Source organism: Rattus norvegicus, chromosome 8, assembly GCF_021556685.1.
Source record: "Rattus norvegicus strain SHRSP/BbbUtx chromosome 8, alternate assembly SHRSP_T2T, whole genome shotgun sequence".
NCBI lineage: Eukaryota > Metazoa > Chordata > Mammalia > Rodentia > Muridae > Rattus > Rattus norvegicus.
The window spans coordinates 80,852,594-80,872,424 of NC_141541.1; the positions used below are offsets into that span (position 1 = coordinate 80,852,594).

General features: G+C 43.6%; 1 protein-coding gene across 50 annotated transcripts in view; it reads left to right on the top strand.

Moving 5' to 3' along the window:
• Positions 1–15,881, top strand: part of LOC148004241 (large ribosomal subunit protein uL29-like) — a 39,003-nt gene extending 23,122 nt beyond the window's left edge. For 31 of the 50 annotated variants that reach the window (XR_015627854.1, XR_015627880.1, XR_015627859.1 and 28 more), the window contains 2 exons: positions 2,921–3,108; positions 6,282–9,089. Coding sequence is in view for 10 of the 50 variants with exons in the window: in XM_087564154.1 (XP_087420280.1) it covers positions 3,099–3,108; positions 3,924–4,219 (306 nt within the window). In the remaining 40 variants the exon portion in view is untranslated. Of the gene's footprint in view, positions 1–2,920; positions 3,109–3,923; positions 4,450–6,281; positions 9,090–12,536; positions 12,612–13,254 lie in introns of those variants that run through there. The other 19 variants (XR_015627876.1, XR_015627883.1, XR_015627863.1 and 16 more) reach the window with 4 other exon arrangements.
• Positions 15,882–19,831: the final 3,950 nt, after the last annotated feature.

Sequence of the window (19,831 nt, forward strand, 5' to 3'; positions counted from 1 at the left end):
CTCAACTGCACTGAGGGACGCTGACATAACAATTACTGGGGCTGGGGATATGGCGTAGTTGGCAGAGTGCTTGCCTAGCATCCATGAAGCCCTGAGGTCCACCCTCACCACACAAACCAAGTGTGATAGCCCATTCCGGTTATTCCCAGCAGCAGAAAGTACAGGCAGGATCATCAGAAGCTCAAGTATATGCTCTGCTATGTAGTATGAGATGAGCCGGGTCACATGAGACCAGTTGAGGGAGGAGGTTAGGATTATTGAGGAGTTGAAGTCCTAAAATTCAACCCAAACTCAAACACATTAGCTCATAACCTCTGGGGATAGATGCAGGTTCAGTCTTCAATGTTGATTCCAATGTGCACCCAGTGTTGCAAGCCCCACCCTAAACACTTCAGTCTTCTTCTTCTTCTTCCTCTTCTTCTTCCTCTTCCTCTTCTTCTTTCTCCTCCTCTTCTTCTTTTCACTCTTCCCCTTCCTATTTTCCTCCTTTTCTTCTTTCTCTTTCTTTTTCCTCTTCCTCTTCTTCTTTTCTTCTTCCTCCTCTTCCTCTTCTCTTCTCCCCCTCCTCCTCTTTTCCTAATGTATATCTTGCCTGCATGTGTATTTATGGACCACATATATGCAGTTTTCATGGAGGACAGAAGAGGGCATGTGTGTGATCTCAGGACTGGGGAATCCTGAGGCCTGCTGGCCAGTCAACCTAGCCTGATTGAGGAGCTACACAGACACACAGACACACAGACACAGACACACACACACACACACACACACACACACACACGGAGATGCATAAACAGCCACACCAAAATCTCAGCAATATTGTATTCTAGTATTAAGTAATTAAGAAAGTATGCACACCTATTAAAAACAAAGAATGTGATTGATCTGGAATTGCAATTGGGCTTCTCAAGAAAGAAGCTGAGCATGCAAAATATGTCCATGTAGAGCATCCATAGATGGGAAGGAGGCAGGTTGGGCAAGGGAGAAGCTGGGCCCCAGAGAAGCCCAGGAGCATCTCTGTGGGAGCCCTGAAGTTGGGCAGCCCCAGAGAGTGAGCACTCAGGAGCAAGGGTAGTTTCTGTAGGCAGCTGCCCTCACTTAAGTCCTCTGACTTAAGGCACACGATGTTTCTGTACTGACAGTCCATATTGGTTGTTGACACGTCCTGGGTCTTGGATAAACTCTGTGCAGTCTCACTGAAATGGCTTTTTCCTTACTGGGATGCTCCTTCCAAGACACCTTCAATCTTCTGGGCTACTAGGAGCTGTAGGCCCACACAGACAAGAGTGTTTCCAATGGTGTTACATCCTTACCCCATGTCAACGGACTCTGGGAGGCCAGTCTGGTTAGAACAATGAGATCCAATTCTTATTAGTGGGGAAACTCATGTGAGTCTGTGTCCCATGAATTTTCTTTAAAATAAACAAGATTAACTCCATGGTCTGGTTGATATCAGAAGGGCTAATTATCCAGATATGCGTGAAGAAACACAGAGTTTTGCTGTGCCACATGGTTGTGGGCTTTACTTCTCAGCCTGGCCAGTGGAGATGATATTCCTCTGTGAGTTCTTGCTGTGGCAAGTTTAATCTCTGGAATAAGACTCAACTGTGCCTTGTTTTGTTCAACACTCTGCAAAACATGAACATAAAAAGGCAAGTTTTGTTTAGTAAATTCTGCTTCTTTCTGACCCAGCATGAGGTGAATCACAGGTTCTTCAAAATGACCATCTTGCAAGGATTTCTAATCTTGTTGTCAGGGTGAGGAGTTGCTTCCTTGCTCCTCTCTGTGCCTCCTTAAGCATTTGGAGTTGAGGATACAGGTTAATTCTCTTCCTTACAACCTCCGTTGTTGCTGTCAGTGTTGTGTTTGGATGGCACAGTGGTCCACTGGCTCATCTCATGGACACTCAAATTTAGCTTGATCACCTTGTAGCTGAATGAGCGTACATACTCTAAACTGTGCTCTGTGTCTTCCTTTCCAACTCTATGTTAACGACAACCATGCTGCCTAGTCCTGGAATGCTAACGTGTAAGATTATATGGGGAGCTAGTAGCACATGGTGAAGCCAGTAAATACCAGGCCTTTATCTGCTGTGTTTGAGCTTAGAGATCTGGGATGATATCAGGAGACACCTGTACCGTGTTTGAGCTGAGGTGGAGGATCCATCCTTGGCTAGTCTGAAAGTACTTTGAATTTATATTCAACTAAGCTAATAAAATGATCATTGAGATTAGATTTTATGTGAGTTAAAGCCAGCAATAATTCCCTCTTTGCTATGGGATGTGCCCATTGGAGCTGAAGGTAGCAGAAGTTGGTCCATGTAATTTAAAGAAAGACACCTTCTCCATAACATACAATGGATGGGTGAAATGGCAGGAGGTTACCCAGAAGGTCTGGCTATATGAATGGATGCTTGTAGCCATATAAACACAAAATTTCAAAGTACAGCCCCATCCTGGCAGAGACCATCAGGAATGTCTTAGCTAGAGGATGTCAATACATGGCTTCAGATTTTGAATGGGCACTCTCACTTTCTGCTTAACGGCTCACGAATTTGGTAAAGTTGAAACCCATGCTACCTACCATTCTGATCTCCAGTCTCCTAAGGGTTACAGGAACTCACTCTGCCTGTGTTGGAAATGAAGCCCACAACTTGCATTACACCACAGTGTCTATAAAATATTGTGGTTCAAACAACAAAGTCCCTTGTCTTAGTCAGGGTTATCCAGAGTCACAGAACTTATGGGTAGTTTCTATACATTAAGGGAATTTGTTGATGACTTACACTCTGTAGTCCAACTCCCCAACCATGGTCAGCAGCGGCTGTGAATGGAAGTCCAAGGATCTAGCAGTGAGTGGCTCAGTCCCACAAGGCAGGCAGATGAAGAAGAGTTTTCCTTCTTCCACTGTCCTTATGTAGGTCTTCAGAAGAAGGTGTGTCCCAGATTAAAAGTGTGTACCACAACACCTGGATCTGGGACTTGCTTTGTCCCAGATGACCTTGAACTCAGAGATCTCCTGGGATTCACAATCACTCTGCCTCAAGCTCTCCATGCCAAGATCCAGGTCAGAAACTTGTATCTCCCAGCCTCAAGATCATGATCACAGGTGAGCCTTCCAATTCTGAATTATAGCTCATTCTAGATATAGTCAAGTTGACAACCAGGAACAGCCACTACACCCCCTCATTGGCTCAGATATTTAACCCCCAGTCTCCAGTTGGTGGTGTTGTTTGGAGAGGTTTAGGGGGTGCAGCCTTGCTGGAGGAAGTGTGTCACCGGGAGAGGACTTTAAGAGTTCCTAATCTTGCACCATGTCCACTTTTCTCTCACTAATTGAAGTTGAGATGTGATGTATCAGCTTCCTGCCACCATGCCTCTCTGCCGTGATACACTCTTATCCCTCTGGACTCATAAACCTAAATAAACTATTTCTTCCGTAAGTTGTTTTTGGTCACGGTGTTTAATTACAACAACAGAGAAGTAGCTAATATACAACGCATTGACTAGTTGCAGTTCATGGTGGGGACATGCTCAGAAGAATAGTTTCTTTTAAAACATAACTGCTTACTGAAACACACATGGTTGGCAGCACAAGAGCTCTCACAGGGATGTAAAATGAAATTAATATTGTCTTCAAGTCTTCCTGCATAATACCCGTTCTTCATTCCCCAGCTCAGGAGAAAGTTTATTTAAGGTATGCGCTACCCATTGCATCCTAGCAGGGCGGGCGGGGCAGGCAGGTGTGATACTTAAGGAGTAGCTGAGAGCTCACATCCTACTTAAAAGTGACAGATAGAGAGCAAGACTGGGCCTGGAATCTGCTTTTGAAACATCGAAGCCTGCTCCCAGTACCATACTTCTTCTGACAATACCACACCTCCTTCAAAAATGCCACTCCCGTCTCGAACCCTGTGGCCTCAGCCGTGAACAACACAGCAATGGCCAAGATTAAGGCACGTGACCTGCACGGCAAGAAGGAGGAGTTGTTGAGACAACCGGATGATCTGAAGGTGGAACCGTCCCAGCTTCGCGTGGTCAAAGTGACAGGCGCCGCGTCCAAGCTTTCCAAGATACGAGTCGTACGCAAATCCATCACCCGCGTCTTCACTGTCATTAATCAGACTCAAAAGGAAAACCTCAGGAAATTCTACAAGGGAAAGAAGTACAAGGTCCCTGGACCTGTGACCCAAGAAAACCAGAGCCACGCCGGCTCATGAAGAGAAGCTGGAGACTAAGAAGCAGCAGTGGAAGGAGCAGCTGTACCACTGCCCACGTACGCAGCCAAGGCCTGAGACGATGACAGTGACAATAAAGTGCAAGACTGACGGAAAAAAAATAATGCCATACCCCCTGATGCTTCCTAAGCTGTCCACCAACTGGAAACAAAACATTCAAATATATGAGCCTCTGAGAGCCATTCTCATTCAAACCCTACAATGGGGCAAAGGTAAAAAATAACAAAACATATTTTAGAAGGTGTTTGTTTGTTTGTTTGTTTGTTTGTTTAATTGCAGTCCTCATGGGTGACTTTGAGAGGCTTAGACTTAGTGGATGAAGAGACTTCAGGTGTGGAGGAAGAGAACTAGAGGGGGATCCTGTAGATGGGATGGGATCAGGGCGACCTATCATAAAATCTTTCAGGAAGAAACACTGTGCTGTGTAGACAGAGAAAGTGGTTTTCCTGGGGTGGGCTCTCCTTCTGAAGATGCTTTGACCATTGCTGAAATAAAACTGTTTGGAACCACACATACTTAATTGATCCAACAGTGGCAGGCTTTGTGTGCATAGACCCCATCCTTGCAGGTGAAGGTAAGACGCCATCTGATAGTCTTGCATGTTGCAGGGGACTATTTTATGAAGAAGAGGTAAATGTCCTTACCGTTTGATTCTAAGAAATTGCCACACACACCCTAGCCTTTAAGTCTGTAGCCAACATTAAGGCAAAACTGTCCACTATCAAAAAGATATAATACAGTAAAAGTGGAGATGGTTTTTAAGTTAAACTGTGTGTGTGTGTGTGTCTGTGTGTGTGTGTGTCTGTGTGTCTGTGTGTCTGTGTGTTTAAATCAGGGGCTACTGTATATCCCTGGATGATCTAGAACTTTCTCTGAAAACTGGGCTGGTCTTGAACTCAGAGGTCTGCCTGCCTCTGCCTCCCGAGTGCTGGGATTAAAAGCATATTCCACCATGCCGGGCACATACATGGTCACGTTGTTACTGCATGCAAGTGAACCATATTGCACACAAAGCAAGAATGACTTTTGTCTCCTGTAGGAAGCAAAGCTGTGTGTGGCTCCCTGCTATCACCCCCCTATCCCAGTGGTCTATTTCTAAACCTATAGTGTCCACAAGGTTCCTAGAGTAAAACTGGGGACTCGGCCCATAGTATTCTAAATGTATTCAATCTCAGGAGAATTGAAATTGTGTCTTTAGAAGCTTTATCTCCTCATGCTTTAAAAGTGATCTTAAGATTAAAACCAAACAAATCCATTTAGTAAACTTGACTGCAATAAATGTAAATTTTCTGTGCACTAAAAAGTATCTTAGGAAAAAATTTATGAGCCATGGTGTAGTGAACAGACATGTATGTCAGGGTGTAAAATGGTCTCACAAACCCAATACAGAACTGACAGCAATTCGATGAAGGTAGTCTAGTCATTCTTATTAAAATATGCAAAATGGTGTTATGTGTTTTAATTTTAGTTGTTATCATTGTGTGTGAGAGTTTGGTATGTGTGTGAGTGCTGGGATCAAAGGTGTCACCTCTATGCCTCATTGGCATTTAAGTTCCATAGTCTAAAATATATATGAGCTACAATATTCTAGAGGATATAGCAGTACTGTTTAATTAGATGGGCATTAAAAAGAGATTACAATAGTTTAAGTGGAAATCAAGACTGATTTTGTGGTTTGCTTAAAAAAGTAACATTTATTAACTAACTCAACCAAGTCCAAATGAAGGCAGAGAGAACACAGGAAAAAACAAGGGCTGGGGAGATGGCTCAGAGGGTAAGAGTGGGGAAAGAGTGCTGGTTGTGAAAGCACAAAGACCAGAGTTCAAATCCCCACTACCTAAATAAAAGCTGGCACAGTTGATTGTGTCTGTGTCACCAGTCCCAGGGAACAAGACAGAGGCAGATCTGGAGAGTTGACGGGCCATCCAGCCTTGTCTATACAGCATGCTTCTAGCTGTGACCCGGTCTCAAGGCTACAGTAAGACAGGAAATGGTAAAGAAAGTCGCCTGACATCCTGTTCTGGCCTCCACTTGTGTGTTTCAGAATGACAGGCACTTGCACACCCACCTTCTTGTACAATGGACACGTCACACCCGGAGTCAACACAGAAAATCAAAGAGGAAGGCAAGTGTGCTCAGGCGGGATCAGGCTGCCTGACCATATGTAGCCTCGAGCACGTAGGAACCGGTGAAGAATTTCACAAGACCACGGCCAGTTTACAGACCTCTGCTGTGCCTACGGAGGTCCTGGCTACCGCGGAAGTCTGCACAGCCACCGTTTGCAACAGAAAGAGCTAAGGACTCAGGAGTCAGCATTTGTCTGTCAGGCCCGACTCCTTGCCTAGAAACCTCTTGGGAATGTGTTAATTTACAAATCTTAAAAAGTGTTGAACTTAAAAATGAACATGAGTTGGTGCAGATTACAATCTGCCAGTGGAATCTCATTTTCTTCTGTGATGGGGCCGCTAAAGGGCAGCCATAGTGTAATTAATTGCTTGCGGCTCAGAAACCCAATTAATCTGTGCGCTGACTTTTATTTCATAGAATGTTAGTGCTGGGAGAGGCCTCGAGGATCGTGTAACCCCCCCCCCTTCATTTTATAGAGGGGCAAGCAGATGTTAGAAAGGTTAAATGACTTGTTGAAGGTCAAAGCTATTGTCTACCCTTGCTACTGTACTCTGCAAATTGATTCAGCTCTGCGTCCTAGGGCCTCTGTGCGTGTCTGTCTGTGTTCAGTTATGAAACACTGCTGGAAGACTTCATTGTTACTGCTTTTCTCTTTCATGAGGCCCTTACTCTGGATGACCTCAGACTCTCGGAGATCTGCTGCCTCTGCCTTCCAAGTGCTGGGACTAGCAGAGTGCACCACCAAACCTGGCTAAGTCTTAGTTTCTTTTGCCTTCCTCCCTCCTTCCCTCCCTCCCTCCCTCCCTTCCTCCCTCGCTCCTTCCCTCCCTCCCTCCCTCCTTCCCTCCCTCTTTCCCTCTCTCCTTCTCTCCCTCCCTCCCTCCTTCCCTCCCTTCTTTCCTTCCTTCCTTCTGAGCCCCCCAGGAGTTCATCTCATGAATGCCGTTTTGCAAGGGTCCAAACCTCCAGTTTTAAATGTGGAAGACTTCTCCACGCTAAAGCTGCACCACAATTACAAAAGGCGAGTGGGGAGATAGTCGAGGCTATCTTAAATTGCACATCCAAAGGGAAACTCTGGGAAGAGGAGTGGCTGAAAGCAGACTTCTGGAAAAACAGGGGTCGTGGGTTGTCAGCCCGAGGGGTACCTTGGCCTGGTGATGTATTGCAGGCTGTATGGTCCCTCCAGGATCCTACCAACCTGCTTGTGTGATGTGAGCAGAGAAAGCTCGCCCATGTGGTTGGCATTCAGTGAGACATCAGTGAAGGTGACACACGAAAAGATTAGCGGAAAGGTAGCTAGACCATGGGAGCCGGCGGTGTCACGTGTGTTCTGTGGAACCTCTAGCTGCTGCCCACTTTGATTCATTTCCGTATTCATGTGGAGACCAGCCTTCCTTAAGGATCGCCAGTCCATGCTTATAACCAGCAGTGACCCTAAGTGGGATCCCTCTAATAGGAAACCACTAAGGGGGACTCCTTGGTGACCCAGCAGGGACTTTCTCAGAGCTGTGCTGTGGTATAAGGCCCTTCCTTTTAGTCTTCCCATCTCCTGTGACAGGCGTCAGTCACCCTTACATTATGCCGAAGGCTCTTCCTGCCTCCGCCTGCTTTCTCTCTCCCTTTATCCCGGCAGGCTTTAGGTTAAGAGAACTTGATGCTCTTAAAGAGAACCAGAGTTCCCAGCACTCACCTACAGCTCACAGCCACCTGCAACTCCAAATCCGGAGTATGTGCTGCCCTCTTCTGGCCTCTTCAGGCACTGCACTCACATACCCTTACACAGACACATATATGCATAATAAAATAATAAAAAGAAACACGTCAGACATGTAGCAAATATAAACATTGATATCATATTTAAGTGCTCGCTTCGGCAGAACATATACTAAAATTGGAACGATATCATATTTGAATTCTAAGGCTCACTAAAATAACTCAGGAAACAATACCTAACTCACAAACTTGGACACTCTGTGCTATTCCCCAGGCTCCTCCCCTCTCCTTTTTAAGTTCTGTTTGTGATCTTCATTTGGAAATCACTGGATGCTGGGAAATAGTATGACCTGCGGACACTCACGTGTGATGTTGGTTCATTCTTCTCTCATGAGTGAGTGAGTTCGCCTTGTGTGAAGTGGGTGAGCTCATTCTGACGAGTAAAGGCAATAATGTCATATATAAAGTAACTGTCAGGCATGCAGCAGGTAGATAATAAATGCTAAGGTAAGACGACAGTTTTCTACTAACCAAACATCACCCCTCATTTCTGCGTGTGTTGATATCTACTACCTCCATTCTGTTCTTGTTTGCTGCTTTAACTCATTGACCCAGCCCCTGTCTTTCATACCTAGCAACGATCAGAGCAGGTACTGGGTCTGAAGATGATGTAACCAACTGGTGTCAACGCTTTTCTTCTTGCTCTCTGCTCTTGGCGAGCTTTGGATCTTCCTAGTAAGAGTCACTTTCTTCACATGCTTTTCTTCCCAGAGAGTGGTTGCATCCTTCACCTTTCTCCTCTCTAAGGACCTTAGGACTGAGTGTCCAGCTAGCCTCCCTTCCCGTGACAGACTTCATCCTGGCACCCCATGTCACTGCTCCCAGGCTTGTGCCCCGGCGCTGCAGACACGTCTCCCAGCCACAGGGCTCATGTACCACAACTGGCTTAGCCAGTCCCTACTTGCTTCATACCCATTCTTTGCTAAATAATAAAAGTCCACAATAAACACAAGTTTATAAACACTAGTTTAAAATATTTAGTTTCGTTAATTTTTCATTAGAGAAAAGATCATAAACAGATGAAGTTTTCTTTATTTGGGCATTTGCTTTGAATGAAAAAAGAAGGTATATGATTTGATTTGATTTGACTTGACTTTACCATTAGGAATCATACATTTGATTTGATTTGACTTGACTTTACCATTAGGAATTTTCTCAGCACTTAGAAGGCAGAGGCAGGTGGATTTCTGTGAGTTCCAGGCCAGCCAGAAATCCACAGTGAGACCCTGTCAGAAGGGCTTTGGAGAGCACGAACAGTGCAGAGGTGAACACTTTTGCTCTTCACAATAAATTTAATCAGACCACACACACACATGGCTCTCAGTCTCTGAGCACAGCTCGATGAGTCCTGTAGCACCTGAAGCTGGCCCGCATGGGCCACAGCCCGGTGTGCACATGTGTAAGGGATGCACCCATCCCAGTGTTCTATTCACTTGGAGCATCTCAGCTCCCTTGTCTGTACCTACCTGTTGTGTCTTCACTCTGAGTCTTTCCTCCGTGACTCTGGATAGACAAACTGGATAGCTGAGGCACTTGTCAGGAATCCATTTTTCTCAGCTGCCTGATATTTTAAATGATAATGGATTTTTCACAAAATTACTCCGATAAATTTATCTTCCTATCTATGGGATGCCAATCCTCTTTCTGGGTGTCATTCCCAGGCCCTGGAAAGTCTATCATTCATTTTAAATCATAAGATTTGTTATTTAATTGTGTGTGTCACAGTGCTGGAGAGATGGCTCAGTGGTTAAGAGCACTGACTGCTCTTCCAGGGGTCCTGAGCTCAATTCCCAGCAAGCACTTGGTGGCTCACAACCACCTATAATGGGATCTGATGCCCTCTTCTGGTGTGTCTGAAGATAACTGCAGCATACTCATATAAATAAAATAAATAAATCTTAAAAAAAATTGTGTGTGTCTCACACACACACACACACACACACACACACACATGCAAGTGCCCATATATGTAAAAAGTGGCTGTCATATTCCTTAGAGCTGGAGTTACAGGAGGTTGTGAGCGGCCTGCTTTGGATGTTTAACCACTGAGCCATCTCTCCAGCCCCCACATCTAATGTAAAGTCAGCAATCCCCGTATGCTTATCTGTTATTTTGTAGATGGGATCCCTGTGCAATCCTGGCTAGCCTGGAACTTGTTTTCCTGGTCCTGCAGGAAACAAGTTCTTGTAGACTTGGTGTCCTTCCACCCTCCGAGCAGGTAATGAGCACTGTATCTCATCATCGATATGTGACCGAGCTGATTTCCAGATCACGGTGGCTGAAATACTCTGGAGCAGAATGGAGCATTTGTGTTCACCGTGGGAGAGCTGGTTACTCCCAAACCAATCAGAAAGTTGTCACATTGTAGCTGCAGTTCAGAGAGTATAAAAGGAAGTTATGTACAAGGAAGCCATTAAGTGTGAATTTGCCACGAGGCATGATGGTAATGCAGGAACATTATGAAGTGCGAAATCTGCGCAACACATTATATTTTAAACACTTCATCCATTTAACAAATTTTGTATGCTCTTCAGCTAAATAAGATAAATTGGGATTCCGGCGGCAGCGCCTGGCTGGCAGGCTCTTCCTAAAGGCGTCCATTAATATAAATCAGCGGCGGCAATTTGGTTTGATCATTTATTTGCAAGAATCATTAAGGTTTATTAGCATAATTATTCCCTGTGGGATTTCATGTCGAGGAAATGAGAAATGGCATTATCAATATTTAGAAGATAAGTGTCTGGCGTTCAGAGTACTCTAGCCGTCCTCTGCAGGTGGGGGTCCAGCTGCAGCAAATTAGATCAGACCTGGGCGTTTTTCTGAATGAAAGAAAAACCACTTTGGTTCTAATTGCTTCCTTTAAGAAGGCAGCGCACCTTCGGAAATGAATTTTACCAATTTATAGGAGAGACCTATTGGCATGCTTGATCTCATACCTATGACTGTGCTAAGCGCAGCCCTGCTATGCTGTGACTATTGGGAAGCACTAATCAATGTAATCTGTCATTGGTTATTGGGAAAAATCTCTGCAGCAGCCTAGACCTTTGATGCAAGCTTTTAAGTGAAAAGCCTATTCCTTCTAAAAGAAGGTAAAGCAAAAGCTTACTTTTAAGCCTAGGAGGATATAAGTCATCCTTAATGATAAATATCATTTATAATGGTAATTTATCAATAGAAATTATCTTTAAGTGTAATAACTGCTTTTCCTTTTATTTGCGTGTGTGTGTGTGTGTGTGTGTGTGTGTGTGTGTGTGTGTGTGTGTGTGTTATGGCACATGTGTGGGGGTCAAAGGAGAATCTGTGGGAGTCCATTCTCTCCTTCTATCATGTGGGTCCTTGGGGGACTCAAACTAAGTTCATCGGGTTTAGCAGCCAGTGCCTTTACCTGCTGAGCCATCTTACTTGCCCAATAACCATTTTTCAGTGGTATACAAAAGGGAATACTATTCAAGGATAAGAAGAAACAAGCAGGGCTGGAGAGCTGGCTCAGTGGTTCAGAGCACTGACTGCTCTTCCAGAGGTCCCGAGTTCAATTCCCAGCAATCACATGCTGGCTCAGAACCATCTGGAATGGGATCCGATGCCCTCTTCTGGTGTGTCTGAGAACAGCTACAATGTACTTACGTAAATAAAAATAAATAAATAAAAAAGAAACAAGCTATCAAGCTCCCACAAAATTTAGAAGAACCATAGTATTAAGGAAAAGAAGCCAGGTGAAAAAGGCTACCTACTCTTCGGTTCCAATGATGCCATCCTGGCAAAGGCCAACAGTTGAGATAGTAGAAAGTCCTGTGGTTCCCAGGGCTTTGGTAACAGGGAGGGAGGGAGGCTGAATGAGTGGAGCAGGGAGGGATTGGATGATAGTGAACCTCTCACTCATGACGTGTGGGGTCCCAACCAGGAGACCAATACCAACCTAAGAGCAGTTTCTAGTCAACTTTAGACTTGAATTAACAATAAAGGACCAGTAACAGTTTATCAAGTATAAAAAATATCACGCTAACGTATGGTAGGAGAAACTGTGGGTGTAGGGGCATAAGAAGGTTATATACATACCACCCATTTTCCTGTTAACCCCAAACTACTCTAAAACAGCCCATTAACTTGAGAAAATATAACCAGTTTAGACATCTCCCCAGAGTCACTTCTTGAATAGTTCGAGTACTCCATAAATCCTCCTGTAATACCCCATCGGTATTTAGAAGTAAGCAGCTATGAGAAGCTCTCTTTTAGAGCTGCAGGTCTTCAGTGAGAAAGGCAAAGACTGAGGAAAGAACATGCGTTTGCTGAAAGACATTACAGTGTTGCTGTTTGGCTGTTAGGAATTAAATTCTAATTCACAGGAGTGACCGTGCTATACCTGTCATTCCTGAACCTGGGCTCATCTCCCCCATTACAGAGCCTGCAACCCTTTGGGGAGAAGACTGCAGCAGGCTGCATGCTTGACTCCACTCTGGATCATTTTACACAAAGGGTGAGCAGTGAATCCAGAACAGAGCTGTAGACACATCAAATGCTCGGGGCTCTCGGACCTTGTTTGAAAGCTCAGCTTCAGCTTGGCTGCTGTTTACAAACTTTTCTCCTCTTGTCTTTGCTTTGCACTCTTTACATCCCAACCACAAAGTCGCTTCAGTGAGTCCATTCATGTGCTCTCCTGATTGCCTATGGCCCTCCTTATAGGCTTTCTTCTTTCATGTATATGTTCCTTGTGTTTGTGTATGTGTCTGTGTGTGTGTGTGTGTGTGTGTGTGTGCATGTGTCTGTGTGTGCACATGGTGTGTGTGTGTGTATGGTATGTGTGTACATGGTGACATGGTGTGTGCGTGTATGGTATGTGTGTACATGGTGTGTGTGTGTGTGTATGGTATGTGTGTACATGGTGACATGGTGTGTGTGTGTATGGTATGTGTGTACATGGTGTGTGTGTGTGTGTATGGTATGTGTGTACATGGTGACATGGTGTGTGTGTGTATGGTATGTGTGTACATGGTGTGTGTGTGTGTGTGTGTTTATAGCCTGTGTGAGTACATGTGTGCGTGTGGTCACAGGACACTTCAGATGTCAAGCCCTGCTTCCCACCTTGTCTGAGATGCTCTCTTTGCCGTTTCCCACTGCAGGCACAGGACAGCCGCCCCGAGCTTGTAGGACTCTCCTGGCTCTGCCCACCCCAGTGCCTGGACTGCAGATGCTGCTCTACATACTTGACTCTTTTGTGGGTTCAAGAGACTCCAACTCAGGTCCTCATGTTTGGGCTTTCTCCCTGCTCTCACATTTCCCCATGTAATATCATCCTTCATTTGTTGGGCTAGTGTGAAAACTCTGAGACCTCCAGTAGGCCAGACCCTCCCGGCCTTCTGCTTGCCTTTCCGTGGCTGTAAATCCGTTATGTAGGTCAGGCTTTTTAAATCTCCTTTGTCTCGTCTCTTTAGCTTCATAATTCTGTCTGCACACAATGTCCTTCCTCCCACACCAGCTCTTCTTCTGAATTTACATCTCTGAGCATCCTAATATGCAAATCACCCCATTTTAAATATATAGGCAATCTTTCAACTTATATTTGTCAAGAAATATGATGCCTAAGGCTCTGTGCTGAACATGTTTTGAGAAATTTAGACTGTTAGCAATACAGTTGAGTTACTGACTATTGTGTATAGTATTCTAAAATATTAACTACATATTTTTACAAGGAGACTGTTATGGATCTATTGAATTGCCTGGCTAAACTGATGATCTGTGCATTGATGAGTGAAGTGCATTGTACATTTGATTAATGAACCAGTCTCTAAGTTATAACTATTTCCTGGTAAAAATAGCACATCGATACCCTTCGCATGTCTGTTTTTCTGGGTTAACAAAACACAGTATCACTTTCCTCTTTAAGTATTTAGCAACACAATTTATACAATGTCAATTTTTTTTTAAAAAAAAGACATTTATATTGGTCTGTGAATATTTCGAGGATCAGTGGCAACTTGACTGCATGAAGCCAAGATGAGAGTTCATTTGGTTGTCAAGAGATCAATTGGATCTTGTTAGATAAAGAACAAAATGGCAACCAACAGATTGGGAAAAGATCTTTACCAATCCTACAACTCATAGTGGGCTTATATCCAAAATATACAAAGAACTCATGAAGTTAGACTGCAGGGAGACAAATAACCCTATTAAAAAATGGGGTTCAGAGCTAAATAAAGAATTCGCAGCAGAGGAATGCCAAATGGCTGAGAAACACCTAAAGAAATATTCAAAATCTTTAGTCATAAGGGAAATGCAAATCAAAACAACCCTGAGATTTCACCTCACACCAGTGAGAATGGCTAAGATCAAAAACTCAGGTGACAGCAAATGCTGGCGAGGATGTGGAGAAAGAGGAACACTCCTCCATTGTTGGTGGGATTGCAGACTGGTACAACCATTCTGGAATTCAGTCTGGAGGCTCCTTAGAAAATTGGACATTTCACTACCTGAGGACCCAGCTATACCTCTCTTGGGCATATACCCAAAAGATGCTCCAACATGCAACAAAGACACATGCTCCACTATGTTCACAGCAGCCTTATTTATAATAGCCAGAAGCTGGAAAGAACCCAGATGCCATTCAACAGAGGAATGGATACAGAAAATGTGGTAAATCTACACAATGGAGTACTACTCAGTTATCAAAAACAATGACTTTATGAAATTCATAGGCAAATGGATGAAACTGGGAAATATCATCCTGAGTGATGTAACCCATGCACTCATTGATAAGTGGCTATTAGCCCAAATGCTTGAATTATCCTAGATGCACAGAACACATGAAACTCAAGAAGGATCACCAAAATGTGGATGCTTCACTCCTTCTTTAAAGGGGAACAAGAATACCCTTAGGAGGGGATAGGGAGGCAAAGTTTAGAACAGCAGCTGAAGGAACACCCATTAAGAGCCTGCCCCACATGTGGACCATACATATACAGCCACCAAACTAGATAAGATGGATGAAGCAAAGAAGTGCAGGCTGACAGGAACCGGATGTAGATCTCTCCTGAGAGACACAGCTAGAATACAGCAAATACAAAGGTGAATGCCAGCAGCAAACCACTGAACTGAGAACAGGACCCCCGTTGAAGGAATCAGAGAAAGGACTGAAAGAGCTTGAAGGGGCTTGAGACCCCATATGAACAACCGTGCCAACCAACCAGAGCTTCCAGGGACTAAGCCACTACCCAAAGACTAGACATGGACTGACCCTGGGCTCCAACCGCATAGGTAGCAATGAATAGCCTAGTAAGAGCACCAGTGGAAGGGAAGACCTTGGTCCTGCCAAGGCTGGACCCCCAGTGAACGTGATTGTTGTGGGGAGGGTGGTAATGGGGGAGGATTGGGAGGGGAACACCCATATAGAAGGGGAGGGGAAGGGGTTAGGGGATGTTGGCATGGAAACTGGGAAAGGGAATAACATTTGAAATGTAAATAAGAAATACCCAATTTAATAAAGATGGGGAAAAAAAACTATATGACACATGACATTAAAGAAAAAAAAAGAAACTTTGACTTATCTGGGCTTTGGAGAATTTTTTAGAGAAAAAAATCCCAGTGCACTCTTATAGAAATATTGGAAAGACACTGCGGGAGGCAAGCATCCCCTGACTGTGCAGACTCAGGAGCCCACGGTCTGTTTTTGTTGGCAGAGATGGCTCTTGATGTAGGTCAAAGCTGTGTTCTCCCAAACCTGGCCTACCTTTCCTTATAAGACCATGAAGAGGTTAATGTATGCTTGTCTGGGAGGTACCAAATTACTAGGCAAATGTGGTAAGGAGATATTTGAGAAAGCAAAATTGAGACTTAAAAGTTAGAGTGCAGGGGCTGCAGAGATGGATCAGCAGTTAAGAGCAATGGCTGCTCTTCCAGAGGCAGTCACAGGCGGCCCACAAGCGCCTGTGATTTCACTTCTAGGGGATCTGATGTCCCCTTCTGGTCTCTGTGGGCACTACATGCACCTGGGGCACATACATACATGTAGGATATGTTCACAACACATAAAACTAAGTAAATATATTTTTTAAGGTTTTAATACAATATTGTCAGAGATTAAAAGAGGGAAACTGGCTTGTAGCTTCTGGATAAAGAAGAAGGAAGGGGAGAAACTGGGAAAAGAAAAGTATAGGTTTTTACTCCAGTGACTAAATCTTTACAAGGTTTTTGTTTAAAAATGATGCTGCAGGACTGGGAAGATGGCTCAGCCACTAAAGGCTGGGCTCACAACCAAAAAACGACGCTGCAGAATGCTTTTCTAGTCACCTCACCCAGTCACTTGAGCAGGAGTGGTTGTGCCAAGTCAGAGCTGTGCTAGAGCAACAGAAAGAATGGTGCATGGCTCAAAGGTTAAGAGCACTGACTGCTCTTCCAGAGGTCATGAGTTCAAATCCCAGCAACCACATGGTGGCTCACAACCATCTATAATGAGATCTGATGCCCTCTTCTGGTGAGTCTGAAAACAGTGACAGTGTACTCACATACAAAGTCAATCAATCAATCAATCAATCAATCAATAAATAAATCTTAAAAAAAAAAAAGAGTGGTGCAGAGTCATCGTAAATAGGCCTTTGTTTTCCCTTCAGGTAACTTGCTGTTAGGAGTGAGTTGGGCAGTGAATGTCTGTTTCATCTATGTCTGGGAATATGTATTACCTCGGGGACAAATTCCATGAGCTTGGGATTTCAGTCATCACATTCTCTTATGACAAAGGGAACAAGGGTTGGAGAGGTGGCCGCACACTTAAGAAGAATTTCTAGTCTTATGGAAGACCAAAGTTCAGTTCCCAGAACCTATATCAGACAGCTCTCAACAGCCTGGGCCTGACACCTTCTTCTGGTCTCCATGGACACACTCACACGTGTGCACACACAGAGACACTCACACTCAAATGCACAGTTTAAAATAAAAGTATAACTTATAAAATTATTCTTTAGAACTCCCAGGAGTGGGAGAGGATGGAGAGAGCTAGAAAGCTGTTGGGCAGACATAATCCAATAACATTTGTAAAAAAGATATTTTGGATTTATAGCATATAAATAGAAGTAAAATGTGTAAAGCAGCAAAAACAAAGATGACTCAAAAGAGTTAGAACCGTGTTGTCTCATGGTTCTACAGACTGGTTTCACCAGTAAAAATTTAACATAAGACATAAGAAAAGGCAATAATGAAATAAAATGGAATCAGAGAAATAAGGAAAATGAGCAAAGAATAGATGCATCAATTTATTTTCAATGAACTATTTTACGTTCATTGTGTATGCACATGCATGTGTGGACATGTGTGTGTGTCGTGGTGTAAGTGTGGAGGCCAGAGGACAGTTTGTGGAAGTTGGTTCCCCTTTTCCACCATGTGGGTCCTGGGGCTCAGAGTCAGGGCTTGGTGGTGTCTTTTCCACTAAACCATTTCACTGGCCCAACAAAAACTTAAAAAATATCAAAATGTAGATTTGGTTTGTGAATCCCAAGAATGATATCACATGTAAATGCTATACAAAAATGAGTGGAAAGATGGGTTGTCAGATCAAATACGTAACGTTAACCATAGTCACTTTAGCCACAAAGACATCTTTACATTGTTTCCACTGAATAAGGAGAAAAACACAGATCTGATATGAAATGTAAAAGAAACTGTGCATAGGAAAATCACAAAAATATGAAAAAATATGAAAAGAAAAAAAAGCTGTGAAAAAAATCTCAGATGGTTACAATTATATCAAACAGACCTCAGAGCCAACATTACTATCAAGACCAGAGTGGCTATTTCAAAAACGATACTTGACATGAAAATATGTGCACCCACCCACATATGGCTGAAATGGGAAAAAAGGGAGGAAGAGAAACAATTTACAATTACACCCAACAGTTTCATACACCATAGCAGTTGGTAAGACAGACAGAAACACTGTGAAGACAGATGCCAAACTGTGTCTTTAACCAACTTGGCTTTGTAGAGCCAGTAACAACAGAATACACCAGAACACCACCATTTTTAGTGTACACGGAACAGGCACAAGAATGACTCTAATCTGCATGATGAACTACCGCAGATGTAGAATGGAAACCACACAAAATGTATGCTTTGGCCATGGTGGAATTAAGCTAGAAATCAATGAAGAGAGGACATTTCTAGGTAGCTCGATGTGGTGGATTAGGAGGTGTGGCCTTGTTGGAGGAGATGAATCACTGGTGGGCGGGGATGACTTCCTGCTATCCCCATTGTATCCATGCACTCTTCCTCCTGCTTACAGACCCAGATGTGAGCCCAGCTGTTCCTGCTGCTGTGCCTCTACTCACTGTCATAGACTCTAACCTTCCAGTACCGTAAGCCAAATTAAAAGCTTTTTCTATAAACTGCCTTGGTCAGGGTGCTTTTTTTTTTATCATTGCAATAGAAATATTAAGACACTCAATGATCAACTAATAAGCCTGAATATTTTAAACAAACAAGTGCTAAACACAATATATACATATATATATAATGTTTGAGAGATCACTAAAGCTTAGAAATTGATATTATTTGATTGTTTTAAAACAAATGGTCTCAAATATTTAAACATTTGCATTAAGAGACTGAAAAAATAAAGCCACACTAAAAGCAAACAGAAGAAAGGAAATTAAGATGATAAAGCGAAAATCAAGGGAATTGAAATGGGAAAATAAAACAAAATGTTTGTCCTCAGAGAATAGATGACATTGTGATCAGTTTTATAATGAGAATTAGGTTTGGAATTCTCACTGGAGAATCTAGCCGGGATCAAGGCTCTGCAAGGTGACCTCTAAGCAGGCTGTCTCCACATGCAAAGCAGTTATATGACCTCAACCATCCGTTCACTGAGCAAATACTTAAGCCTGGTCAATGCCAGGCACTGCTTAAACTGTCTGGAATTCGTCACGGTTGAATAGGGTTTGCTGCTGATGGACCAGTGAACGAATTTTAATTAGAAGTGCTTTAGGAGACACTGCACAAGCCACGGTCATAAGGAACAAAATGAAGAAAGCATTGTATCCCTGGCTTTCAGAATGTACTAAAAAGCTGCTTAATCAAACAACGTGAACTTGTCACTCGATGTGGCTCTACAGACCAGCTGCCACAGAACAGAAAGTCTGAAATAAATTCACCATCTGCAGATCCCTGCTGCCCAACATGAGAGCCCTGAACACCCACTGGGCAAGGACAGCCTTTTCAGGAGAGGCTACTGAGGAAATTGTAGTCCAAGTGCAGAAGAACATGGCTAGACTACTGTCACTCACCAGCTTGAGTATCAAATGAAACTGGACTACAGATCCAGATGTGACTGAAATCGTGATGGTACTAGAAATAAAAAAAGCAGGGAACACTTGTATGCTGTTGCTGGAATGTGGATAAGTATGGCCATTAAAGAATACCACACTAAAGTTTCCCCAGAGTTAAAACAGAGCCACTGTCTGATCCTGCCACCACCGAAGTCTGTATATCCATGGGACACAGAGTCCGCATGCTGAAGGCCTCCGAATGCACAGGTTGGTTACAGCAACATTTACAATGGTCAAGTCAGAGCTATATCCTGTGTCCATCGAAGGATAAATGGACAAAAGAATAAGATTCAGTCACAGGGAAAAGTAAAGTCTTATCATTTCTGACAGTATGAATGGAACTGGAGGCGTCTGCTGAAATAAGGTAGGAGCTAGGGACAGATAC